At 48.5% G+C, this 27,590-nt stretch overlaps 1 protein-coding gene across 2 annotated transcripts in view; it reads left to right on the forward strand.

The window, feature by feature from the left end:
• zswim8 (zinc finger, SWIM-type containing 8) overlaps window positions 1–27,590 on the forward strand; it is a 201,096-nt gene that overhangs the window by 107,330 nt on the left and 66,176 nt on the right. For both annotated transcript variants that reach the window (XM_078199386.1, XM_078199387.1), the window contains exons 6-10: window positions 17,758–17,865; window positions 19,443–19,524; window positions 22,580–22,700; window positions 26,414–26,615; window positions 27,377–27,552. In XM_078199386.1, the coding sequence (XP_078055512.1) occupies window positions 17,758–17,865; window positions 19,443–19,524; window positions 22,580–22,700; window positions 26,414–26,615; window positions 27,377–27,552 (689 nt within the window). The remainder of the gene's footprint in view (window positions 1–17,757; window positions 17,866–19,442; window positions 19,525–22,579; window positions 22,701–26,413; window positions 26,616–27,376; window positions 27,553–27,590) is intronic.

Below are 27,590 nucleotides of genomic sequence, written 5' to 3' on the forward strand. Positions count from 1 at the left end.
GGCAATATTTTCACAAACAGGGCATATATAGACACAAACTCAATTACAAGATAATCAACGCTCCGAAAGCTCGTGCTACCAAATAAACCTGTTGGACTTTAACCTCATAACCCCATGCATTTACCCTAGCTAGTCCTCCTGACACTAAGGGGCAATTTTAGCATGGCCAGTCAACCTAACCCTCACATCTTTGGACTGTGGGAGGAAACCAGGAGCACCTGGAAGAAACCCACGCAGACATGGGGAGAATGTGCAAACTCCACACAGACAGTGACCCAAGCCGGGAATCGACCCCAGATTCGCACTTGCAGTGCAAGAGAGTTTGAGTTGAAGGGTGAGGGAGTGTTACGATGCGGAGGTTGTTCCTCATTTGAGAAGCCACGCCGAATCCCCCAAAGAGGAATACCTCGCCTCATAACCTGTTAAAAGTGTTTGGGAAGGTGTGAACTGTCCTTCAGTAATGTTTAGTGGGTAACTAACAGAAATACCTGACACTCGCTTTAACATGAACACTTAACAATTTATTTCTTTAACTAACCGGGAACTTTTACTAAACAAGTAACATAACGAAGAAAATAAGATTATACTGGAATGCTGTTCAAATAAATACAACTTTCATTCATTAACCAAAAAATATTATAATAGAATTCAGTCACTCTCAAAAAAAAATACAACCAGGTTTTGTGGCTTTCGGAAGTTGTTGGAGTTCTTCTGTGGATTCCTCTGTTTGTAAATTCTTTCTTATTTGGTACCTTTTGCTAGTTAGATGGTGCGCTCTCTTAAGACATATATAAAGCTGGCAGCATTGAGGGTTGCTCTCTCCCTCTCGAGACTTGAGAGGTGGCAGTTGTTAACTTCTGTTTTTTTCCCCCCTTGCACTCTCTCTTATACCTGTGATGACCTATCAATTTTCCTACCATAGGATTGGTCTGATATTGTCAACACCATCAAATTCAAATGTTATAGGTTCTTGGTATCTCAATTGAATTTAAGTTGATCGGCTGAATTCAAAAATGTTCAAATGCCTGAAGCCTGTTACCAAGGCAACTCTGCTGCCTGGCCTTGGATATCGATGTTTCAGTCTGGGACCCCCATATGCACCTGCATTTGAAACCTCCAAGCACTGAAACAGAACACCAGCTTTTAAAGGGACCTCGCAATGTTTTTTCCCCTCCCAGCAGTTTTACATTCTTTACATCTTTGCAAACTCAAGTTCGGAACCCGGACAAAGATGGGGTAATGGAGTAAGATTCTCCACTCCAAAAAAAAAGGTCCAGGCCCTAAAACAGTGGAGCCCACTCACACTTTCACATCACTTCACAAAACACTTTGCCAGTGTACTGGTGAGGGGTGGAGGGTTGGGGGTGGAGGGTTAGGGGGATGGAGAGTGAGGCTCGGTTTGGGGTGTTAAGGGTCAGGGGTTTGAGAAAGCTGAAGCGAAACCACTCCAAAGATGTCCGGCTAGGTGGATCGGTGCGGCTGGGCTGCCCCCTTGGTGTCGGGGAGATTAGCAGGGTGGACGTCTGGGGTTGCGGGGGTGGAGCCTGGGTGGGATTGTGGTCGGTGGGCCGAATGGCCTCCTTTTGTAATGTAGGGATTCAAGAGGCATCTGGATAGATACGTGAATCGGCAGGGAATAGAGGGATATGGACCACGTTAGAGGCAAGAAAATATTAGATTAGAGAGGCATCTGTGTCGGCACAGAGTTGGTGGGTCGATGGGCCTGTTCCTGTGCCATGCTGTTCTTTGACTGTTGCTCAGTGCTCTGTCTGCCCAGGGACAAGATTTCCGGCTTTGAAAGTGTCTCTCGTTGCTTTATTCTCGGGTAATGTGGAGAGCTGGCTCCTGATACTCTCATTGTTGAGGTCTTGTAGCTGCTTTGCCCGCTGTGCTTTGCTTTTCCCTTGACCCCCAGCTCTGAGTCAGAGTCTGAATTAGTGCCAATCTTGGATCCGAATGAGACTAAGTTGGGGGGAAATATACATTTGGGACACACTACCAGAAAGTGAGCAAATACACCGTGGACGAAGGCTGTAAGAATTGCCGATGTTTCAGTCGCTTCTTTTCAGTACTGGACGTCAATGAGTTTTGAACATGTGCCATTTCCCTGGGCCCTACGATTTGGACTTCCCTTCTTAAACCTCACCGTCTCTCTACCTTATTCTGCTTCTTTAAGATGCGTCCTAAAACCTACCTCTTCAACCCAGCTTTTGGTCACCTCTCTACGTTTTTCTTCTTGATTCAAGGGTCGAGGGCATTGCTGGCTAGGCCAGCATTTATTGCCCATCCCGAATTGTCCTTGAGAAGGTGGTGGTGAGATGCCTTCTTGAACCAGTCCACCTGGTATAGTACACAGTGCAGTTAGGGAGGGAGTTCCAGACATTTGACCCAGTGGCAGTGAAGAAACGGCGATATGCACACTTGGGGTGGCACAGCGGTGAGCACTGCTGCCTCACAGCGCCAGGGACCCGGGTTCGATTCTCGGCTTGGGTGACTGTCGGTGTGGAGTTTGCACGTTCTCCCCGTGTCTGCGTGGGTTTCCTCCAGGTGCTCCGGTTTCCTCCCACAGTCCAAAGATTTGTGTGTTTGGTGGATTGGCCATGCTACATTTCCCCTTAGTGTCAGGGGGTCTAGCTAGGGTAAATGCATGGGGTTATAGGGATAGGGCCTGGGTGGGATTGTGATCGGTGCAGACTTGATAGGCCGAATGGCCTCTTTCTGCACTGTAGGATTCAATGGGATGACTTGGAGGGAAACTTGCAGCTGGTGGTGTTCCCATGTGACTGCTGCCCTTGTCCTTCTAGATGGTTGAGGTCATGGGTTTGGAAGGTGCTGTCTAAGAGAGCCTTGGTGAGATCCTGCAGTCCATCTTGAGTCATTCTTTGTCAAACTTGGTTTAATAACACTCCTGTGAAGCACCTGAGAACATTTTACTCTATAAAGGTGCTATATAAATGCAGGTTGTTCTTGCTATTTTCTCTATTTCGGCCCCCCGCTCCCCCCAAGAATAAAGCTACTCCCAGAAACCATGCTGTCCAAAGATAGCAGGACATTCATACACGGCACGGTGGCATAGTAACACTGCTGCCTCACAGCGCCAGGGACCCAGGTTCGATTCCCGGCTTGGGTCACTGTCTGTGCGAAGTCTGCACGTTCTCCCCCGTCTCTGCGTGGGTTTCCCCCGGGTGGCCCGGTTTCCTCCCGCAGTCCAAAGATGTGAGGGTTAGGTTGATTGGCCGTGCTAAATTGACCCTTGGTGTCAGGGGGATTGGTGGGGTGAATGCGTGGGATCACAGGGATAGGGCCTGGGTGGGATTGTTGACGGTGCGGACCTGATGGGCCGAATGGCCTCTTTCTGTACTGTCAGGCTGCTATGATTCACATCTAGAGTGGGTCAGTCCCATGGCCAGATCGGAGCTCCCATAGAGGCAGTTTGATTCTGGTAATGTGTGTCCGATGCTTTTTAAAGAGAGAGGGAATAAACTCTCTCTCCCAGATTCATAAATTCAAGCCTAAATAGGAAAAAGAAAAATCTGGTATGGACATGGGATTGGCGGTAAGTAAGCAGCAGGGTTTACAGAATGTGAGCCAGCACTTGTTGTCCACCCCTATTCGCCCTTCAGGATTAGTTAAGAGTCTTAGAAATCTTAGAAATCCTACAGCACAGAGAGAGGCCATTCGGCCCATCGAGTCTGCACCGACCGCAATCCCACCCAGGCCCTACCCCCATATCCCCACATATTTTACCCACTAATCCCTCTAACCTACGCATCCCAGGACACTAAGGGCAATTTTACCATGGCCAATCAACCTAACCCGCACATCTTTGGGCTGTGGGAGGAAACCGGAGCACCCGGAGGAAACCCACGCAGACACGAAGAGAATGTGCAAACTCCACACACACAGTGACCCGAGCCGGGAATCGAACCCAGGTCCCTGGAGCTGTGAAGCAGCAGTGCTAACCACTGTGCTACCGTGCCGCCCTTTGCTGTGGACCTGGAGTCACGTGTAGCCCAGACGGGGTGGGATTCCCTTCCCCAAAAGGGACATTAGTCCAGATGGGCTTTTCCAACAGTGGTCATTACTGGACTCTTAATTCCAGATTTTTATTAAATTCAAATTTCACCACTTGCCATGGCGGGATTTGAGCCTGGGTCTCCCCAGAGCAATTACCCTGGGTCTCTAGATTTCTAGCCCAGTGACAATACCACTCTGCTCCCCCCCCCCCCCCCCCCCCCCATCCCCCCAGGCTGGTCTGCATCTGAAAGAAGCAAAGGCAAGCTAATATTTCAGACATGAGATCTCCAACAGTCAGAATCTGACAAAGGAGAGACCCTCGGAACTTTCTTGTCATACAGACTCATTCCCTCTTAGTATTTCTTGGCCTGGATTGAAGAATAGGAATTGGATCAGGCTATTCAGCCCCTCGGGACAGTTCTGCCATTCAATCGGACCATGGCGGATCTGTACCTTAACTCCATGTACGCCTCCTGGTTCTGTAACCCTCAATATGAGTTTTGACATTTCCAATTGCACCCCCCTTCCCCCCAACACCTTCTGGGGGTGGAGAGTACAAGAATTCTACTATCCTTGGTGCAAAGAGAGTGCTTCCTGACATCACCATTGAGTAGTCCAGCTCTCATTTTAACACCGCACGATCTTCCGATTGGGGAAAATTCGCCCGTCAGTACTTTTTCCCCAGAGTATTTCTTGGGAAATCTGTTTGAGGTCATGAATTATTCATCGCGCGCCGGTGTAAGGTTTGAGGCTGGAGTGACATCAGTGAGATAAGAGGTGGCAATGTTTCCACTGAAACAGAGCTGATCAATGGAACTTGGGCGGAAAGATGGTAACGTGAACCTTCATGGGGCAGTCGAGACGTGACTGCGAAATTGACGCACTGAAACTCAGCAGGTTTATCCCATTGAAAACAGAACTCGCCAGTGGCAAGTCTAATCTCTGGATTTAGTGGGCACGGTTGTGTAATGGCTCCAATGCTGGACTACAGATCCAGTGAGCTTCAGTTCAAACTGAATTCGACAAAGATTGCTAACAATAAAACCAATACAACATTTCAACTCAGCACATAAAGGGACCAGGCCTGAATCGCGTGTTCGAATCCCGCCACGGCAGGTGGTGGAATTTGAACTCAATAAAACAAAAATCTGGAATTAAGAATCTACTGATAACCATGAACCCATTGTCTATTGTCGGGAAAACCCATCTGGTTCACTAATATCCTTTAGGGAAGGAAATCTGCCGTCCTTTACCAGGTCTGGCCTACATGTGACTCCAGAGCCACAGCAATGTGGTTGACCCTCAACTGCCCTCGGGCATCTAGAGATGGGCAATAAATGCTGCCCAGCCAGCGACGCCCATGCCCCTTGAATTAAAAAAAAATCCCGCCCAGAGTAAATTTATTCAGGTTTGCTGAACATAATGTTTTCACTTTTGAGAAAAGATTCACACACGGGGGGTCATATACTGTGGCCATATATTGACGTACATAATGGCATTCAAATAGCTACGTCCCAAACTGGAATGGAACCATTTTCGCTTTTCTAAAAAATATTTATTCTTTCATGGGGTGTGAGCATGACTGATGGGGCCAGCACTTGTTGCTTAATCCGAATTGTCCTTGAGCTAAGTAACTCGCAAAGCCATCTTAAAGGGCAGTTAAGAGTCAACCACATAGAATCATAGAATCCCTACAGTGCAGAAGGAAGCCATTCGGCCCATTGAGTCTGCACCGACTCTCCGCTGCCTGTGTCCCCAGAGCATTAGCCTGGACCTCTGGATTACTAGTCCAGTGACATTGCCCCTACAACACCATCGCTTTCCTATTTCGACAGTTCTGCCTGGAGATGCTAAGCTTTTTTTTAAAAAGAATATCAGAAACCAATCTCTGGTCTGTAGCATTTTTATTCTTCTAAATGACCGCGGAATCTGCAGTCCATCTCGAAATTTACAGAATTTTTAATTAAACCAATGGCAGAAATCTTTAAAAAGCCACAAAGGTAGAGAGAATAAAACTTTAATTTCCTGATTAATCGCGTTTGCTGCTGTCGTCAGCGCGTGAATCCACAAAAAAGAGACGTAACTGTAACAATTCCTTACATAGATGTGAGAGAACACTCAATGTTTAATCGCCCAAAAACAATCGCCCTTTCCTCCACGGAGTCTCCTGAGTTCCAGAAGATCAAATCTCTCCATAGCTGCCCCAGAAGGGTGGACACAGTAAGAGTTTTAACAACACCAGGTTAAAGTCCAACAGGTTTATTTGGTAGCAAATGCTAATGGCATTTGCTACTCAATAAACCTGTTGGACTTGAACCTGGTGTTGTTAAAACTCTTCCTGTGTTTACCCCAGTCCAACGCCAGCATCTTCACACCAGAAGCGTGGCACCACCGGTGGTTAGCACTGCTGCCTCACAGCTCCAGGGACCTGGGTTCGATTCCTGGCTTGGGTCACTGTCTGTGTGGAGTCTGCACGTTCTCCCCGTGTCTGCGTGGGTTTCCTCCCACAGTCCAAAGGTGTGCTGGTTAGGTGGATTGGCCATGCTAAATTAACCCTTAGTGTCCTGGGATGAGATAGGTTAGAGTTCGGGCAGCATGGTCGGTGCTGGCTTGGAGGGCTGAAGGACCTGTTCCTGTGCTTTAATTTTCTTTGTTCTTTCTTTGTTCGTTGATTAGCAGGGTAACTAAGCGGGGATATGGCCTGGGTGAGATTGCAGACTCGATGGGCCAAATGGCCTCCTTCTGCACTGTAGGGTTTCTATGATTCGATGACTGCCCCAATAAAGGGCAAGCAATTCTCGCACACCAACTGAACTGGATGCACCGCATTGCCCAGGTGATAAGATGGTCGCACTGCACTGCCAAAATGGGGTGAAAGGTCACTGGGAGTAAGCGGGACTGTGGGGTTGAGGTGGCAATCAGGTCAGATGTGATTAAAGGGCCAAGTTGCCTACTCCTGCTCCTATTTCAGATGCTCGTGTGACCAGAAGCTTGGTCAAGGAGGTAGGAATCTCGTTGTCCTCACTGAAATAACGGGGCAAATTCTTCCATCCTGCCCGCCATGGGAATTGTAACGGGTGGGGGGAGGGCGGACCAAGCAAAGTTCCCTTGACCTCGGGCGGGATTTTCCGGTTTCGGGAAATGCTCCTCCGCGTGTAAAATAAAGCACAAATATGATGCTCCTTTATTCAGATAAATACAGATAATTAGAGAATGGATCACTGGGCTTTATCTCCAAAGGGTCAGACCCTCGATCTCCCCGTCAGACTGGGCAAGGCGCCGGGGTGCATTTACTTTGCACGTGTTACGGCTCCCGTCAAAAGTGTTGGAAACTTCACTTCACAGCTTCGGAGTTGGGAAAAGTGGGAATGCTTTGAGAGATCATGGCTTTATGGAACCGACCATATGACAACACAGAGGAGTTTGCCTGTGTCACCGCAGCCTCAACAATGGGAGCACTCCACTCTAACCCTCTATCCCCATTCTTTCCTTATACCATCTCGATATTTAATCCCCCTCCTTAAATGTGATTGACTGGACTATCGGCTTCTGCAAGTTCTCAAGCTCCTGCCTCTCACCGTCTAAGGGCAGAGTTTGGGTCTTTCGTAGAATCCCTACAGTGCGGAAGGAGGCCATTCAGCCCATCGAGCCTGCATCGACAACAATCCCACCCAGGCCCCTATCCCTGTAACTCACGTAAATACCCTGCTGGTCCCCCTGACACTAAGGGTCAATCTAGCACGGCCACTCCACCTAACCCGCGCATCTTTGGAGTGTGGGAGGAAACCGGAGCACCCGGAGGAAACCCACACAGACATGAGGAGAATGTGCAAACTCCACACTGACAGTGACCCAAGGCCAGAATTGAACCCAGGTCCCTGGCGCTGTGAGGCCACTGTGCCACCGTGCTGCCCAAGCTGTCAGTTATTTAGTGTGACTGACTCCTGCCCCCTACTCACCCTTCACAGTTTCCCTGGACTGAGCAACCTCAAAGTGTAATAGACACTGACTGAGTGAAATATGAAGGCCCTGTTTTGTCTAACTCTTTCTGTACAGGAGGCAGAAAGAGAGAAGTCCAATAGATCTAGGGTTTGCCTTCCCTCCCTTGAGCGTCAAATAATCCTGGAGTAAAAGCGTCCTCGGGGAAGGGGTTGGGGATGATGCAGTTTACTTCTTGAGTTCTTTTACGTCAATCCAGCAGCAGTTTCCTGGTTCAGGGAGTGTTCAGTATCGCTTTTGGAATCTTACAGCTCTGGGATCCAAGTGTGGCATAATTTATGGTCATTTGCTCACTTGTGTATCTTGTGACCTGGTGTTCAGGTCAGAGTGCCTCTCAGTAATTGAATAATTCACTGTGCTGGAACAGCGAGTTAAAACGCTGACCTGTAAATCTTACAGGTCTGGCCACTGCTTTTCCTCAGTCTCTGCGTCTAATTTTCTTTACGAAGCCGCCTTTAAATCCGCCGGAGTTGTTTGTGCGGCACCCTATTTGAATTTTTATCAAGGATTTGATGTGGGTGGTGTTTGGAGCAATGGCATTTTTGTTGTTGTCCATCGCCAGTTGCACAGAGGGCATTAAAGAGTCCTGGTTGGGGCAAACCAGGTAGGGTAGGCAGATCTCCTTTCCCTGGATTGAGTTGGATCACTGTGCTCAGCGGCCATCTTTCATTGCCACAAGTATCTGATTTCAGTTGGACTTGGCTTTGGGGGAATTAACAAAAGGAAATTAGGAGAGCAAAGAGGGGCCACGAAATATCATTGGCAGATTAAGGAAAACGCCCCCAAGGCATTTTATAAATATATTAAGGTGGCACAGTGGTTAGCACTGCTGCCTCACAGCCATGATGTGGAGATGCTGGCGTTGGACCAGGAGCACTCCTCGTCACAATGGATGTCTCGGCACTCTACACCAGCATCCCCCACGACAACAGCATTGTTGCAACTGCCTCAGTACTCACCGCCGACAACTGCCAATCTCCAGATGCAATTCTACAACTCACCCGCTTCACCCTGGACCACAACGCTTTCACCTTCAACAACCAGTTCTTCATCCAGACAACCGGAACAGTTATGGGGACCAAATTCGCACCTCAATATGCCAACATCCTCATGCACAGGTTCGAACAAGACCTCTTCACCGCACAGGACCTTCAACCGATGCTATACACTAGATACATCGATGACATTTTCTTCCTTTGGACTCATGGTGAACAATCACTGAAACAACTATATGATGACATCAACAAGTTCCATCCCACCATCAGACTCACCATGGACTACTCTCCGGAATCGGTTGCATTCTTGGACACACGCATCTCCATTCAGGACGGTCACCTCAGCACCTCACTGTACCGCAAGCCCACGGATAACCTCACGATGCTCCACTTCTCCAGCTTCCACCCTAAACACGTTAAAGAAGCCATCCCCTATGGACAAGCTCTCCTTATACACAGGATCTGCTCGGATGAGGAGGATCGCAACAGACACCTCCAGACGCTGAAAGAAGCCCTCATAAGAACAGGATATGGCGCTCGACTCATCGATCGACAGTTCCAACGCGCCACAGCGAGAAACCGCACCGACCTCCTCAGAAGATAAACATGGGACTCGGCGGACCGAGTACCCTTCGTTGTCCAGTATTTCCCCGGAGCAGAGAAGCTACGACATCTTCTCCGGAGCCTTCAACATGTCATCGATGAAGACGAACATCTCGCCAAGGCCATCCCCACACCCCCACTTCCTGCCTTCAAACAACCGCACAACATCAAACAGACCATTGTCCGCAGCAAACTACCCAGCCTTCAGGAGAACAGTGACCACGACACCACACAACCCTGCCACAGCAACCTCTGCAAGACGTGCCAGCTCATCGACACAGATGCCATCATCTCACGTGAGAACACCATCCACCAGGTACACGGTACATACTCTTGCGACTCGGCCAACGTTGTCTACCTGATACGCTGCAGGAAAGGATGTCCCGAGGCATGGTACATTGGGGAGACCATGCAGACGCTACGACAACGGATGAATGAACACCGCTCGACAATCACCAGGCAGGAGTGTTCCCTTCCGGTCGGGGAACACATCAGCAGTCATGGGCATTCAGCCTCTGATCTTTGGGTAAGCGTTCTCCAACGCAGCCTTCACGACACACGACAGCGCAGAGTCGCTGAGCAGAAACTGATAGCCAAGTTCCACACACATGAGGACGGCCTCAACCGGGATCTTGGGTTCATGTCACACTATCTGTAGCCCCCACGACTTTCCTGGGCTTGCAAAATCTCACTAACTGTCCCGGCTGGAGACAATACACATCTCTTTACCCTGTGCTTAACCCTCTATCCACTCACATTGTCTGTACCTTTAAGACTTGATTACCTGTAAAGACTCACATTCCAACCATTATCTTGTAAATTGAGTTTGTATCTGTATATGCCCTGTTTATGAACACAACTCCTCACTCACCTGATGAAGGAGCCTGAGACTCCGAAAGCTTGTGCTGCCAAATGAACCTGTTGGACTTTAACCTGGTGTTGTGAGATTTCTTACTGTGCCTCACAGCGCCAGGGACCCGGGTTAGTTCCGGCCTCGGGTCACTGTGTGGAGTTTGCACGTTCTCCCCGTGCCTGCGTGGGTTTCCTCCGGGTGCTCCGGTTTCCTCCCACACTCCAAAGATGTGCGGGTTAGGTTGATTGGCCATGCTAAATTGTCCTTTAGTGTCAGGGAGATCAGTGAGTAAAGTACTTGGTGTTAGTAGGATGAGGCCTGGGTGGGATTGTTGTTGGTGCAGGCTCGATGGGCCAAATGGCCTCCTCCTGCCCTGTAGGGATTCTATGATTAAGAGCATAATGCATCACCTCACACTTATCAGACCATAAGACCATAAGACATAGGAGCGGAAAGAGAAGCCGCATTTCGAGACCAAAGGGGCAACCTGTTCGTGGAGCTGGATGATGTGGGCGAGGTCTTAAATTAATATTTTGCTTTTGTACTGACTAAGGAGAAAGACATTGTAGCTGGAGACTTCAGTTGGGACGGTGAAGTTCTAAAGCACGTTAAGATTAATAAGGAGGAGATATTAGATGTTTTAGCGGGCATAAAGGTGCATAAATCCCCAGGGTCTGATGAGATGTATCCCAGGCTTCTATTGGAGGCAAGGGAGGAGATTGCAGGGGCCCTGATGGAGAGATTTAAATCTTCGCTGGTCACAGGTGAAGTCATGATGTGGAGATGCCAGCGTTGGACTGGGGTAAACACAGTAAGAGTTTTAACAACACCAGGTTAAAGTCCAACAGGTTTATTTGGTAGCAAATGCTATTAGCTTTCGGAGCGCTGCTCCTTCATCAGATGGAGTGGATATCTGCTCTCAAACAGGGCACAGAGACACAAAATCAAGTTACAGAATACTGATTAGAATGCGAATCTCTACAGCCAACCAGCTCTTAAAGATACAGACAATGTGAGTGGAGGGAGCATTAAGCACAGGTTAAAGAGATGTGTATTGTCTCCAGACAGGACAGCCAGTGAGATTCTGCAAGTCCAGGAGGCAAGCTGTGGGGGTTACTGATAGTGTGACATGAACCCAAGATCCCAGTTTAGGCCGTCCTCATGTGTGCGGAACTTGGCTATCAGTTTTTTAGTTCAGTTTATTTATTATTAGTCACAAATAAGGTTTGCATTAACACGACAATGAAGTTACTGTGAAATTCCCCTAGTCGTCACACTCCGGCACCTGTTCAGGTCAATGCGCCTAACCAGCACGTCTTTCAGACTGCGGGAGGAAACCGGAGCACCCGGAGGAAACCCACGCAGATATGGGGGAGAACGTGCAGACTCTGCACAGACAGTGACCCAAGCCGGGAATCGAACCCGGGTCCCTGACACTGTGAGGCAGCAGTGCTGACCACGGTACCATTGGACAGAGCAATGGCAGACTGAATTTAATCCTGATTAAATCCGATCTAGATGACGGGACTGGGAGCATTCTGGCCAAGTTTGCCGATGATACAAAGATAGGTGGAGGGGCAGGTAGTATTGAGGAGGTGGGGAGGCTGCAGAAAGATTTAGACAGTTTAGGAGAGTGGTCCAAGAAGTGGCTGATGAAATTCAACGTGGGCAAGTGCGAGGTCGTACACTTTGGAAAAAAGAATAGAGGCATGGACTATTTTCTAAACGGTGACAAAATTCATAATGCTAAAGTGCAAAGGGACTTGGGAGTCCTAGTCCAGGATTCTCTAAAGGTAAACTTGCAGGTTGAGTCCGTAATTAAGAAAGCAAATGTAATGTTGTCATTTATCTCAAGAGGCTTGGAATACAAAAGCAGGGATGTACTTCTGAGGCTTTATAAAGCACTGGTTAGGCCCCATTTGGAGTACTGTGAGCAATTTTGGGCCCCACACCTCAGGAAGGACATACTGGCACTGGAGCGGGTCCAGCGGAGATTCACACGGATGATCCCAGGAATGGTAGGCCTGACATACGATGAACGTCTGAGGATCGTGGGATTATATTCATTGGAGTTTAGGAGGTTGAGGGGAGATCTGATAGAAACTTACAAGATAATGAACGGCTTAGATAGGATGGACGTAGGGAAGTTGTTTCCATTAACAGGGGAGACTAGGACGCGGGGGCACAGCCTTAGAATAAAAGGGAGTCACTTTAGAACAGAGATGAGGAGAAATTTCTTCAGCCAGAGAGTGGTGGGTCTGTGGAATTCATTGCCACAGAGGGCTGTGGAGGCCGAGACGTTGAGCGTCTTCAAGACAGAAATTGATAAATTCTTGATTTCTCGAGGAATTAAGGGCTATGGGGAGAGAGCGGGTAAATGGAGTTGAAATCAACCATGATTGAATGGTGGAGTGGACTCGATGGGCCGAATGGCCTTACTTCCGCTCCTATGTCTTATGGTCTTATGGTCTGATAAGTGTGAGGTGATGCATTATGCGAGGTCTAATAAGGGTAGGATATACACAATGAACGGTAGGTCCTTAGGGAGTATCGAGGAACAAAGGGACCTTGGGGTACAAGTCCGTGGATCCCTGAAGGTAGCAGCACAGGTAGATGGGGTGGTGAAGAAGGCATATGGAATGCTTGCCTTCATTAGCCGGGGCATAGTATAGAGGAGCAGGGAGGTCCAGGTACAAACTTATAAAACATTGGTGAGGCCGCAGGTGGAGTACTGTGTGCAGTTGTGGTCACCACACTATCGGAAGGATGCGATGGCACTGGACAGGGCTCAGAGGAGATACACCAGGATGTTGTTTGGGATTGAAAGTTTGAGCTATGAGGAGAGACTGGATAGGCTGGGTTTGTTTTTCCCTGGATTTTCACCCAGTGATTAGCTGCATATTCGTTTAGTGGAAAAAGAATCTGCTAATGTTTAGAGGGTGCCTGGTTATGAGGATGAATTGCAAGTAAATATCATTTAAATTGAACGTAAATATGAGAAGTGGTGGATGGTATTGGTGTGAAGTGGTGCGAATGGAAACCACAACAACTTTCAGTTTACATCGTACTTGTGATGGATAGAACGACAATCCCAAAGGCATCTCTCGGAGGGGTAATCGAGCGAAAGAGATGCGGAGCTATGGAAGCTGTTAGCGAGGGTGGCCAAATTCGGGGTCACAGAGGTGAATTTTAAGAAGAGTCAGGAGAGACTGGAAGGGCTCATGGGTGGAATTCCAGGGCCTGGGGCCCAACTGGCTGAAGGCATGGATGCTGGGGAGATGGAAGGGTGCTTGTCTGAGGAACAGAAAGTTCTGGAAGGTGACCAGGCGGTGTTTGTTAGATTGGAGGGGGGTGACAGAGACATGAAGTGACTCAAACAAGAGGAGGAAAAATTAAGTTGGAGTGATTTAAGGAGCCTACTTTCTCAGGAGACTAAGGAAATTCGGCATGTCAGCTACGACTCTCACCAACTTCTGCAGATGCACCATAGAAAGCATTCTTTCTGGTTTTATCACAGCTTGGTATGGCTCCTGCTCTGTCCAAGACCGCAAGAAACTATGAAGGGTCGTGAATGAAGCCCAGTCCATCCAGGGGATTAAAAGCCTTTTTAATGTAATTCCTCTTCGCAATCTCTGTCCGATTGGGCCTTTAAAAGCATAAAGATTTAGTTGTCAACGGTTATTTGTAGAACCAAGTTTAAAGATTCTGTTAATAAGTAATGGCTCCTCATACTCTTGGCATTGTTCCTGTGTAAGCAGTACGCAGTGAGTAATGCTGGGTCTGTTGCCTGTGCAACACTCTTTTGGAAGAAAGTTCATGTTTTCCAAAGTAGCCTTGTGGTAGTAAATGTGCTGGAGAAGTTGAAAAGAGAGGTGTAGCTGTTCTCTCGCTCGCTCTCTGTCTCACGCTGTCATGGGCTCACTGCACTATCCCAAAGGATGAGGACAGTAGGAGGGCAATTAAGCCTGGGGGTTGTTGCAGCATGTAGCAGTTGATGGCTTTCTGGGAGTTGGTCATCAGTCTGTCCATTCCATCACAATACGAGTGCATAGGCCGAGGAAAGAGAGGGAACAGAACAGAGTGATGAAAATGAATATCCTCTCTATAGGACTAAAACTAGAGGGCACAGGTTTAAGGTGAGAGGGGAGAGAGATACAAAAGGGTCTAGAGGGGCAATCTTTTCACTCAGAGGGTAGTGAGTGTCTGGAACAAGCTGCCAGAGGTAGCAGTGGTGGTGGATACAATTTTTGTCTTTTAAAAAGCGTTTAGACAGTTACATGGGTACGATGGGTACAGAGGGATATGGGCCAAACGGGGGCAATTGGGACTAGCTTCGGGGTTTAAAAAAAAGGGCGGCATGGGACTAGTTGGGCCGAAGGGCCTGTTTCCATGCTGTAAACCTCTATGACTGGAAGTTCACGCAGAGAGTGGGCAGCCTGTGGAATTCACTGCCACAGAAAGCAGCTGAGGCCAAAACATGGCATGTTTTGAATAAGCAGTCAGATATAGCACTTGGGGGCAAAGGGGATCAAAAGAATTGGGGGATTTTGAACCAAGAAAAATTCAAACATTAGCAAGTAAAATGTATCTCCAATAAAGAGAGAAATTTCACTTTTTAATTAGTCGATACACTGAAGATGCATCTCAAAACAAGCATTCCCACGTCAGTGTGGCATTAAACACAGCTATCCTGTCTCCCTCCTGAACAGCACTAAGTGCAATGCGATATCCCAATCGGGTATCTTTTTACCCTTTTCTTCAACTCCACAGCAACCGCCGCTGAAGTTTTACCTCTCGGAGGCTAAGCATGCTGTAGCCAAGAGGTCCAATTCACCCCCTCGTCCCAATTACCGCGCTCTCACTTCAGCCGTGAAGGGATAGCTCTCAAAACAAAAGCGCTGGCTTTTCCCCCAAGGTGCAAGGGTCGCCGCGATTGCAACAGTGGCGATACCTTAAGATTGCTTCGTTGGCTGTGAATCACTTCAGGGATTCCCCGAGGTTGTGAAAGGCGCTATATTAACGCAGCTTCTTTGTCCAGTGTAACTCGTGAATATGTGGGCAATGGGCCGTCCAAGTCCCAATGAGTGCATCTGGAATCAGGGTGAGTGCTAGTGTATTTATCTGCCATCATTGCTTCGAGTGTGAACATCACTGCGGTTCCCTCCTTTTGTACCATTCCTTTCTAATAAATTTCAAATGTATTTCTGCACTCACTGTGCCCTCAAATAATCGTACTGAGTAATACCTATAGAATCATAGAATCCCTACAGTGCAGAAGGAGGCCATTCGGCCCATCGAGTCTGCACTGGCAACAATCCACACCAGGCCCTATCCCCACAACCCTACACATTCACCCCACTAATCCCTCTAACCTACACATCCCAGGACACTGAGGGGCAATTTTGCATGGCCAATCAACCCCAACCTGCACATCTTTGGACTGTGGGAGGAAACCGGAGCACCCGGAGGAAACCCACGCAGATGTGGGGGGAACATGCAAACTCCACACAGACAGTGACCCGAGCCGGGAATTGAACTCAGGTTCTTGGAGCTGTGAGGCAGCAGTGCTAACCACTGTGCCACCGTACCACGACTCAAGCTTATTCCTGCTAATTCATGAAGTTATTGCTGTGGGTAGGAATTTTTGTTCTAGGCTGATTCTTGGGATGGCAGGTTTGTCATATAAAGAAACTGGTTAGGATTATATTCATTGGAGTCTAGAAGTGTGAGAGGGGAGCACTGCTGCCTCTCAGCATCAGGGACTCGGATTCAATTCCAACCTCAGGTCACTGTCTGTTTGGAGTTTGCACGTTTTCCCGGTGTCTGCGTGGGTTTCCTCCGGCTGCTCCAGTTTCCTCCCACGCTCCCAAAGATGGGTTAGGTTGATTGGCCATGCAAACTAACCATAGTGTCAAGGGGAATAGTAGGGTAAATGTGTGGGGTTATGGGAATAGGGCCTGGGTGGGATGTGGTCGGTGCAGACTCGATGGGCCGAATGGCCTCCTGCTGCACTATAGGGATTCTATGATGTCATAGAAACTTAGAAAATTCTAACAGAGTTAGACAGGGTAGATTCAGAAAGAATGTTCCCGATGGTGAGGGAGTCCAGAACTAGGGGGTCATAGTTTGAGGATAAGGGGTAAACCTTTTAGAACTGAGGTGAGGAGAAATTTCTTCACCCAGGGGGTGGTGAATGTGTGGAATTCATTACCACAGGAAGTAGTTGAGGCCAAAACATTGTGTGATTTCAAGAAGAAATTAGATACAATTCTCAAGGCTAAAGGGATATGGGAGGAAGGGGGGAACCAGGATATTGAATTCGATGGTCACCCATGATCATAATGGATGGCGGAGCAGGCTTGAAGGGCCGCATGGCAAACTCCTGATTCTGGTTTCTATGTTGTAGGAATTATGGTTCATTGGCCATCCAAAATATTTTAACAAGTAAACTTGCGTGAGTGTAAACCCAACGGATTGAGATTCAAAATCTTTGAGGCTGTGGGGACAAGGTATTAATCATTGTTATTGATCTACAGAGCCACAAATTAGTCATTCGATTTCTAATCTGCACATATCCAAGATGGCGCTGGAGTGAGGCGACTTCTTGCACGCTCTACCCAGCATACCTTCCAATTCTATCTTTTACTCTCGTTCTATGCTTCTAAAACTTCATTCTAACTCTTTTCTGTGACTGTAACACTACGTTCCCTTGTTTCCTTCTCTATGAACGGTATGCTTTGTCTGTATAGCGCGCAAGAAACAATACTTTTCACCGTATGTGACAATAATAAATCAAATCAAAATCAATTTTGTAGTATTTTTCATAGGTTCGAAGGATTCTCGAAGGGTAATCTTGAAGTATTTTGTAGGTTCTTTCTGACTCTTCGAGTCCAATGCCTGAGGATCTTGTGTGATTGTCATTTTAAAAACTTGTTAACAAGTGTTTTTGTTCCTCCCTTTTTTAGATTGTGTTTTCTTTTTTGCCCCTTGGCCCCCCCCCCCCCTTTCTGTCAAGTCACCATTTGTGAAAGCTCAGGTTGTGAATCTGTGGAATTCCCTGCCCAGTGAAGCAGTTGAGGCTGCCTCTCTGAATGTTTTTAAGGGCAAGGATAGATAGATTTTTGAACAGTAAAGGAATTAAGGGTTATGGTGAGCGGGCGGGTAAGTGGAGCCGAGTCCACGAAAAGATCAGCCGCGATCTTACTGAATGGCGGAGCAGGCTCGAGGGGCCAGATGGCCTACTCCTGCTCCTAGTTCTTGTGTTCTTATGTTTCCTTCTTTCTTTCGAAGGCCTCAGCGGTGTGTTTGCGAGCACCAGTGTCTGAATCACTGTCCCGACTGCAGAGGGATCAGCTGCAGAAGTTTGCTCAGTATTTGATCAGCGAATTGCCTCAGCAGGTAAGGAATTATCGGCTAACCGGTGAGAACCATTGGAATTGGCGCAAAATCCTGACACCGTTTCACTGTTGTCTGTATGGATGAATGAAACTAGGGGGCAAAAACTGTTGAGTGTAGCTTTTGAATTGTTCAGAATGTAACTTTGTCAAAACGATCATAGTTTACATAATGTTCTGTAACCTCTCCAGTTCAAATATTTATTTTTGTGCGATGCCAGTTGTCTGGAAATGCTTAGAGCAGACTTGCAGCATCATTTTAGCACAGTACGTTGGAAGTGGAAATTGAATCTTCGAATCCCTACAGTGCAGAAGGAGGCCATTCGGCCCATTGAGTCTTCACCATCTCTCCAACATATTTTTATGCTTCGGGTAATTTTTAAAAATTAATGGGACATGGGCGTCGCTGGCTGGGCCAGCATTTATTGCCCATCCCTAGTTTCCTGAAGGCAGTTGAGAGTCAACCACATTGCTGTGGCTCTGGAGTCACAGGTAGGCCAGACCAGGCAAGGACGGCAGATTTCCTTCCCTAAAGGACATTAGTGAACCAGATGGTTTTTTCCCAACAATCGACAATGGTTTCACGGTCATCAGTAGATTCTTAATTCCAGATATTTTTTTAGTTCAAATTCCACCATCTGCCGTGGCGGGATTCGAACCTGGGTCCCCAGAACATTAGCTGAGTTTCTGGATTAATAGTCTAGCGATAATACCACGAGGCCATCACCTCCCACATTTCTGTATGGCATTTTCTGGCTCTCTCACTTCTTGTTAGGGATTCTAACTTCATCCTATAATCCAAAAGAATGCCAAATCCAAAAATGTCTCCATCCCAATCATTCCAGGCCGGAGAGGTTACAGTGGAGTATACTTTTTTCAACAAGAGTTGTCTCTGAGAGCCTTGGAAATGGGAAAGTGGAGATGATTCTCATAGTTTGCTGTCATTTCATACTGTGTTTTCATAGAATCTCCACAGTGCAGAAGGAGGCCATTCAGCCCATCAAATCTGCACCCAACCACGATCCCACCCAGGCCCTATTCTTGTAACCCCACATATTTACCCTAGCTTGTCCCCTATGGGCAATTTAGCACGGCCAATCCACCTAACCCGCACATCTTTGAACTGTGGGGGGAAATCAGAGCACCCGGAGGACACCCAGGCAGACACGGGGGACAACGTGCAAACTCCACACAGACAGTGACCCAAGCCGGGAATCGAACTCGGGTCTCAAACACGCTCAGTGATTGAGCCGCTACGGAGAATTCCAAAGACTCTCTTGAGTGAAGAAATTCCTCCTCATCACAGTCTTAAGTGGCCTTGCCCTTTACTCTGACACTTCTCTTTGGTTCTAGACTCACCAACCAGGGCAATCGTCTTACCCACATCTACCCTGTCACCCTCTGTGAGAATCTTAGAAGTGTCAATGGGATCACAGGGGGAGGATGGTCTGATACATTTTTTGAGACTGGATGCAAGGTTGTGCTTAAATTGTTGCCAAAATCCTGTTAGGTGAGAGATCAGTTGCTTTGTTGAATTCTTGCCTTGTGGACTCATTTCTCTCTCTCTCTCGTCCCCTGCAGATCCTGCCCACTGCACAAAGACTCTTGGATGAGCTGCTTTCTTCCCAGTCGACAGCGATTAACACCGTGTGCGGGGCTCCAGGTAACCGATAACCGGCATCTGGTGCCATTTGTGTTACAGTTTGGCCGTTGTACATGGAAGCGGTAGAAATAATGGCTGGGTGTCTTTCAAGCGGGGGAAACGATGGAGCAGGTGGGGAGAGATAGTTCCCTCTTTGTGGGAGAATCCAGAACCGGTGGGGAGGAAGGGTCAATGTTTAAAAATAAGGGCACGGTACGAAGCCTCACAACACCAGGTTAGAGTCCAACAGGTTTATTTGGAATCACGAGCTTTCAGAGTGCTGCTCCTTCATCAGGTGAGTCCACTGGACTTTAACCTGGTGTTGTGAGACTTCTTACTGTGCCCACCCCAGTCCAACGCCGGCACCTCCACATCATAACAATAAGGGGTCGCCCATTTAAACTGCAGAGCAGAGTGGTGCAGCGGAAGCCCACCACCCAGAGGATCGAAACCATTCTCTGCTATTTCCTCTCGACAGTGATAATAAAACCACTTGACTACAATTCCAAAACACTTGTGATTGGTTCATTGGTCTAGGGGTACGATTCTCGCTTAGGGAACTGTATTAAAATGCAGGAGATCCCGAGTTCAAATCCCAGGCGCACCTCACGCTTCTTTTATGGGTGGCATGGTGGCACAGTGGTTGGCACTGCTGCCTCACAGTGATGGGGACCCGGGTTCAATTCCTGGCTTGGGTGACTGTCTGTGTGGAGTTTGCATGTTCTCCCCATGTCTGCGTGGGTTTCCTCCGGATGGTCCGGTTTCCTCCCACATTCCAAAGATGTGTGGGTTAGGTGGATTGGCCATGCTAAATTGCCCCTTAGTGTCCAAAGATGTGCAGGTCGGGTGGATTTGGCCATGCTAAATTGCCCCTTAGTGTCCAAAGATGTGCAGGTTGGGTGGATTGGCCATGCTAAATTGCCCCTTAGTGCCCAAAGATGTGCAGGTTGGGTGGATTGGCCATGCTAAATTGCCCCTTAGTGTCCAAAGATGTGCAGGTTGGGTGGATTGGCCATGCTAAATTGCCCTTAGTGTCCAAAGATGTGCAGGTTGGGTGGATTGGCCATGCTAAATTGCCCCTTAGTGTCAGGGGAACTAGCTAGGGTACATGCACGGAGTTGCGGGGATAGGGCCTGGGTGGAATTGTGGTTGGTACACACTCAATGAGCCAAATGGCCTTCTTCTGCACTATTAAGAATTCTATGATTCTATGAGGTAAAATCTTTCACTGGGGGCTGAGAGTCTTTGGAACTCTCTTCCTGAGTAGGTGGTGGGAGCAGGGTCTTTGAGTGTGAGGGGTGGGGGAACAGACAGAACCCTGGCCCTAGAATTTGAGGAAAGTCACACAACCTCTGGGTGGAGGGGAAGAAATTGAAATATACTGGCTGCAGGATTGAGAGATAATTGGAGAGCTAATTAACAATTGGAGCCTGCTGCAGTCCACGAGGGAAGGTGAAATAGGACAGCAACATCTTATGAGATTAGAATGGTTCGTATGGAGTAATAATGGATGGGTTTGAATAACTTACCGCCGCAAGTGGAAACGCAACAATACAGTCGGAGCAAGGCGGCTTTATGATACAATTGGTCGTGATAGACCCCAAAGGGAGCTTTTGTCCACACCTTGCAAGTAATTAAGATGATATCCACAATTTAGACTCTGTAGATGAGTGACCGTAATCTAATACTGTCTTGCTTGCAGTAATTCCTGTACCGTATTAAATGTTCTCATTGCTACGCTGGATTGGAACACTGGCTGGGGTTTTACCATCTTAAATTGCAGCAACGAGTAGGGAGCAAGGTTGGGAAATTGTAGAATTGCAATGTATAAACCTTCATGAGCCAAGAAAGTTCTCCTGCAGGTTATAGACCCTCCATTGAAGCTTTCACTGGAAAAAGAAAATCATAGAATCCCTACAGTGCGGAAGGAGGCCACTTGGCCCATCGGGTTTGCACCAACTCCCGGGCAGAGCATCTTAGACCATAAGATATCGGAGCAGAATTAGGCCATTCGGCCCATCGAGTCTGCTCCACCATTCAATCATGGCTGATATGATTCTCATCCCCATCATACTCAGACCCAACCCCCCTGCCCTATCCCCGTAACCCCACAGATTTACCCCACTAATCCCCCTAACCTACACATCTTGGGACATTAAGGGGCAATTTAGCATGGTCAATGCACGTAAACGGCACACCTTTGGAGTGTGGGAGGAAACCGGAGCAGCCGGAGGAAACCCACGCAGAGACGGGGAGAACGTGCAGACTCCACACGGACAGTCACCCAAGGCTGGGATTGAACCCGGATCCCTGGCACTGTGAGGCAGCAATGCTAACCATTGTGCCACTCCAAGTTTTAAGTGAAGTTCTATTTTTTTGGCGGTTTTAATCCCCTTCGTTTTTATCTTCTCGCACGATCTCACGTGTCTGAGAGTTGTACCGTCACATAACACAACGTTATGTATCCCACAGACAACAACCTAAATGGAGAACTTTGCCAAACCAAATACAAGAATGACTCAGTCAATCCAACTTCCTTCTTTTGAAACCGGGATCTATAACCACCAAGATCGCTCTGACTGATGTGCGAGTTTGCAAAATACTGCAGTAGATTTTCACCCCAACAAACTCCCTGGTGCTGATCACACCTCATACATTTCTAGTGAAATTTATCGCCGCCGTTCCCAGTGTTCTTTGCACAGGTGGAGGTCAGGCAGGTTAGTCTGGAGCAGACACCCCGACATCAGTGTTTCAGCACTCGGGTATTACGCAGCCCGGCACACGGGGCAGTTCTTTACCTGAATGCTGACCATTGTGAGGAGTTGCGGCGGAGAGGCATTTAAGGGGCGGTTAAGTCATGAGGGTGAAAGGAATAGAAGGATTTGGTGATGGGGTGAGATGTCATTTGTTGAAACTAGCACAGACCCGAAGGGCCGAATGTGCTGCAAGTACTGTAACGTAACATCTTGTACTGTTGGCCGAACAGGTATTTGTTTTTTAATTGTCGAACTCTGTTGCCAGCTTTTATCTGTGGGAAACCTTAAGTTCATTTGAAAAAGTTGATTGCTATTGACAGATCCCACCGCGGGACCATCTGCTTCAGACCAGAGCACCTGGTACCTTGATGAATCCACACTTAGTGACAACATCAAGAAAACCCTCCACAAGTTCTGTGGCCCCTCGCCTGTCGTGTTCAGGTAATCCTTTTTCCTTAATCCCTTCTTCCATCGGCTTTCCTGTAGGTCATATTTGTTCCCTCGGTGTCAGCTGCGGCCCAGTGGGTAGCATTCGCGTCTCTGGGTCAGGCAGTCGTGGGTTCAGGTACCCCCACTCTTCCCCCCCCCCCCCCCCCCCCCACCACCACCACCACCACCACCACCACCTCCTCCAAGAGGATCAATAATCGAAGCTGACACTCCAGTGTGCCCTCAGTACAGCGTTGCTTTCAGATGAGACATTAAACCCAGGCCTTTTCTGCTCTCTTTGCAAAGCATTTGCCGTACTGCTTTGAAGAAGGCCAGGAGGGATCCTCCCCGGTGTCCGAGCCAACATTTATCCTTCCATCGACATCACACACGCAAAAAAACAACAGATTTTCTGGTCCGCTGTTTGTGGGAGCTTACTGTGTTTAAGGTGGCTGTCACATTTTCTGCATCACAACCAGGATTACACCAGGGCGGCACGGTGGCACAGTGGTTAGCACTGCTGCCTCACAGCGCCAGGGACCCGGGTTCGATTCACGGCTTTGGTCACTGTCTGTGCGTAGTCTGCACGTTCTCCCCGTGTCTGCATGAGTTTCCTCCGGGTGCTCCGGTGTCCCTCCCACAGTCCGAAAGACGTGCTGGTTAGGTGCATTGGCTGTGCTAAATTCTCCCTCAGTGTACCCGAACAGGTGCCAGAGTGTGGCGACTAGGGGATTTTCACAGTAACTTCATTGCGGTGTTAATGTAAGCATACTTATCACACTAATAAATATACGTTATTAGTGTCACAAGTAGACTCGGAAGGCACTGGCCTAGTGGTATTATCGCTAGACTATTCAGAAATTCAGCTAATGTTCTGTGGACCATAGTTCGAATCCCGCCACAGCAGATGGTAGAATTTGAATTCAATTTTTTTAAAAAATCTGGAATTAAGAATCTACTGATGTCGATTGTCGGAAAAACCCAATCTGGGTCACTAATGTCCTTTGGGGAAGGAAATCTGCCATCCTTACCTGGTCTGGCCTACATGTGACTCCAGAGCCACAGCAATGTGGCTGACTCTCAACTGCCCTCGGGCAACTAGGGATGGGCAATAAATGCTGGCCCAGCCAGCGACGCCCATGTCCCACAAATAAATATAAACTTAAACTTTAAACTTAAAACACTTCCAAAGGTACCTCATTGACTGTAAAGTGCTTTGGGATGACCTGAGGCAATGACAAATTCTATAGAAATCCAAGTCTGTGTCTCGCTGCTAAAAGAGAATTCATCAGAGAGATTGCACAGATTTCCAGGATTTATTTGTACCAATCAACAAATTGGGGGGTCCACCAAAATTTACACTAATCGTGATGCCCGAGTGTTAATTTGAACCCTTGTGATGGTGTTTCCCTGTTGGAGCAGAATCAGTTAGTGAAAGGTTTGTGTTTCAGTGAGCTGTCTTAAGGATGACTCGAGCACTTTGCAGTGAATTATGGGGCAGGTATGGCAGCTAATTATGTGCAAAGCGAAGTCCTGTGACCGTCCACAACACTCCGCCCACCTCCTGGGCTTTTAACAGCAATATGGTTCACGCCGTCAAGAATGATAGAATCCTTACAGTGCAGAAGGAGGCCATTCAGCCCATCGAGCCTGCACCGACTCTCTGACAGGCCGTCCCACTAAGCGCCCTCACCTATTCATCTTGGCTCACTCAGGGGCAATTTAGCATGGCCAATCCACCTAACCTACACAACTATGGGAGGAAACCGGAGCACCCGGAGGAAACCCACGCAGACACGGGAAGAACATGCAAACTCCACACAGACAGTGACCTGAGGCCGGAATTGAACCCGTGTCCCTTGCGCTGTGAGGCAGCAGTGCTAACCCACTGTGCCACCCGTGATACATGGTGTATCAGGATGCGGATTTTTCATGTTAAATAGTGTTCTGACCCCGGCTTTACTGGGGGAGGCCTGGTCGATGACTGAAACTGCTGCCACCTGGAGCGGGGGGGGGGGGGGGGCGGTGGAGGTGATTGAAGTCAAACCCTTTATGTCTGCGCTTTGTGATCCGATGCCTCTGTTCAGCATCGACATAGTGGGCCGAAGGGCCTGTTCCTGCGCTGTCTGATTCTAGGAGCACAAGGAACGGGGGAGTAGGCCATTCAGCCCCTCAAGCCTGTTCTGGCATTCGTTGAGGTCGGGGCTGATCTCTTTGTGGCTGTGACTCCATTTTCTTGTCTTGTCCCCCATAACGCTGGAATCCCTTGTCAAAAGAATTGTGTCTTAACTCTGCCTTGAATAGGTTCAGTGAGCCAGCCTCCACTGCTTTCTGTGTGGAAGGGAATTCCACAGACTAATGAGTCTGTGACAGAGCATCTTACCCAGGACCTATCCCCTTCATATCTTCTGGTTGCAAGGTTAACACTCCGCTAAGACAGACTGACCCTTTAGCCAAGGAGCTACACCCTGCTGCCATGCCCGAGGATTGCCAGTTTACCTGATCTGTACAGTTAGTACCTTCTCAGTTCATGTACAGTGTTAATATTCCGGCAATAAAACATTAAGATGGACCTTTGGTTGTACTATTGCTTTGCTGCTGAAATATACCTTTGAGCACAGTTTAATTTAAAAAAATGAAACTGAAGCTATCAGTTTTCTCCAATCTCTATTTATTTATTTCTGCTAATGTATCCATCTCAATTCTAAGACTCACTCTAATTTAATCTTAATTTAATCCAATCTAATATTCAGCTGTGTGGCAGATGAACCTAATCTAATGGAACCCAACTTTTCTCAATAGCACTTGAGAACTTCTCCCCCCCCTTCTCCCCCGCCCCTCCTCCCCTCCCTCCCCCCCTCCCCCCTTCTCCCCCCCTCCCCCCCTTCTTCCCCCTCCCCCCTTCTCCCCCCCTTCTCCCCCCTTCTCCCCCCTCCCCCCCTCCCCCCCTTCTCCCCCCTCCCCCCTCCCCCCCTTCTCCCCCCTCCCCCCTCCCTCCCCCCTTCTCCCCCCTTCCCCCTCCCTCCCCCCTTCTCCCCCCTTCCCCCCCTTCTCCCCCCTCCCCCCCCTTCTCCCCCCCTCCCCCCCTTCTCCCCCCCCCCCTTATCCCCCCCTAAATCCCTAAACTAATCCCAATTGCCCGCATTTGGCCCATATCCCTCTATACCCATCGTACCCACGTAACTATCTAAATGCTTTTTAAAAGATAAAATTGTACCCGCCTCTACTACTACCTCTGGCAGCTTGTTCCAGTCACTCACCACCCTCTGTGTGAAAAAATTGTCCCTCTGGACACTTTTGTATCTCTCCCCTTTCACCTTAAACCTATGCCCTCTAGTTTTAGACTCCCCTACCTTTGGGAAAAGATATTGACTATGTAGCTGATCTGTGCCCCTCATTATTTTATAGACCTCTATAAGGTCACCCCTCAGCCTCCTATGCTCCAGGGAAAAAAGTCCCAGTCTATCCAGCCTCTCCTTATAACTCAAACCATCAAGTCCTGGTAGCATCCTAGTAAATCTTTTCTGCACCCTTTCTAGTTTAATAATATCCTTTCTATAATAAGGTGACCAGAACTGCACACAGTATTCCAAATGTGGCCTTACCAATGTCTTGTACAACTTCAACAAGACGTCCCAACTCCTGTATTCAATGTTCTGACCGATGAAACCAAGCATGCCGAATGCCTTCTTCACCACTCTGTCCGGTTTTTGCTCTCCCTACAGTGATGTTAACTCTTTGTACTTATCGTCAACGGAACCACCGGCCGCTGCAGAGTGGGCTTGCCTCCTACGGCCCCTTCGCGGGCGAGAGCCTGAGGGCATCTGGAACCTTTTATCTATCGTCCGCGAGATGTTCAAACGCCGTGACAGCAACGCGGCTCCCCTCCTCGAAATCCTCACCGACCAGTGTTTGACCTACGAGCAGGTAAGGCTGTGGGGGCATTCGGTTCCTGTGAACACCATTCCTCCAGCTGTCCTTGGTTTCCATCTGGGAAATGTGTGCCAGTTACCTGCTGTCGGTGAGGGCTTCAGGGAAGGTCACACCCGGGCGTTCACTTTGCAATGGAAATTGGAGCAGGGACAGAGTTGGTGGGGGGGGGGAGGCAGCATGGTGACATAATGGTTAGCACTGCTGCCTCACAGCGCCAGGGACCCAGGTTCAATTCCAGCCTCAGGTCTGTATGGACGTTGCACGTTTTCTCCCCGTGTCTGCGCGGGTTTCCTCCGGGTGCTCCAGTTTCCACCCACACTCCAAAGACGTGCTGGTTAGGTGCATTGGCCGTGCTAAATTCTCCCTCACTGTGCCCGAACCGGCACCGGAGTGTGGCGACCAGGGGATTTTCGCAGTAACTTCATTGCAGTGTGAATGTAAGCCTACTTGTGACACTAATAAGATGTGTGGGTTAGGTTGACTGGCCGTGCTAAATTGACCCTAGTGTCGAGGGGATTGGCAGGGTAAATGTGTGGGGTTACAGTGATGGGGCCTGGGTGGGATTGTGGTTGGTACAGACTCGATGGGCCGAATGGCGGACTTCCTGTACTGTAGGGATTCTATGATTCTGAACTGTAAGGTTAAAGCCATGGGTATTTAAGAGCCTAGCAGCCGTGGAATGCTCAAATCCAATGTCTACGGCAAACTGAAATTCCTCTATGCTCAGCTGACGATTTTTGTTCCAATCCCATTAGATAATTGGATGGTGGTACAGCGTTCGGACCTCTGCGTCACACAGCAGCGCCAGTGGTCACACAGGCCGCAGTAACGGTCAGTCGGAAGTGGCAGCTCATGCATGTGCCAGCATGTGTGACGAGATGGTGGCCCTCTGGAGACTGGCAGTGCTGGACCCCACCATGAGTCCTCACAGGTAATTCTATGCTGCTCTTACCGTGGAGAAGCCGAGAT

This window comes from Mustelus asterias, chromosome 28 (genome assembly GCF_964213995.1).
Source record: "Mustelus asterias chromosome 28, sMusAst1.hap1.1, whole genome shotgun sequence".
In the NCBI taxonomy this organism is placed as follows: Eukaryota; Metazoa; Chordata; class Chondrichthyes; order Carcharhiniformes; family Triakidae; genus Mustelus; species Mustelus asterias.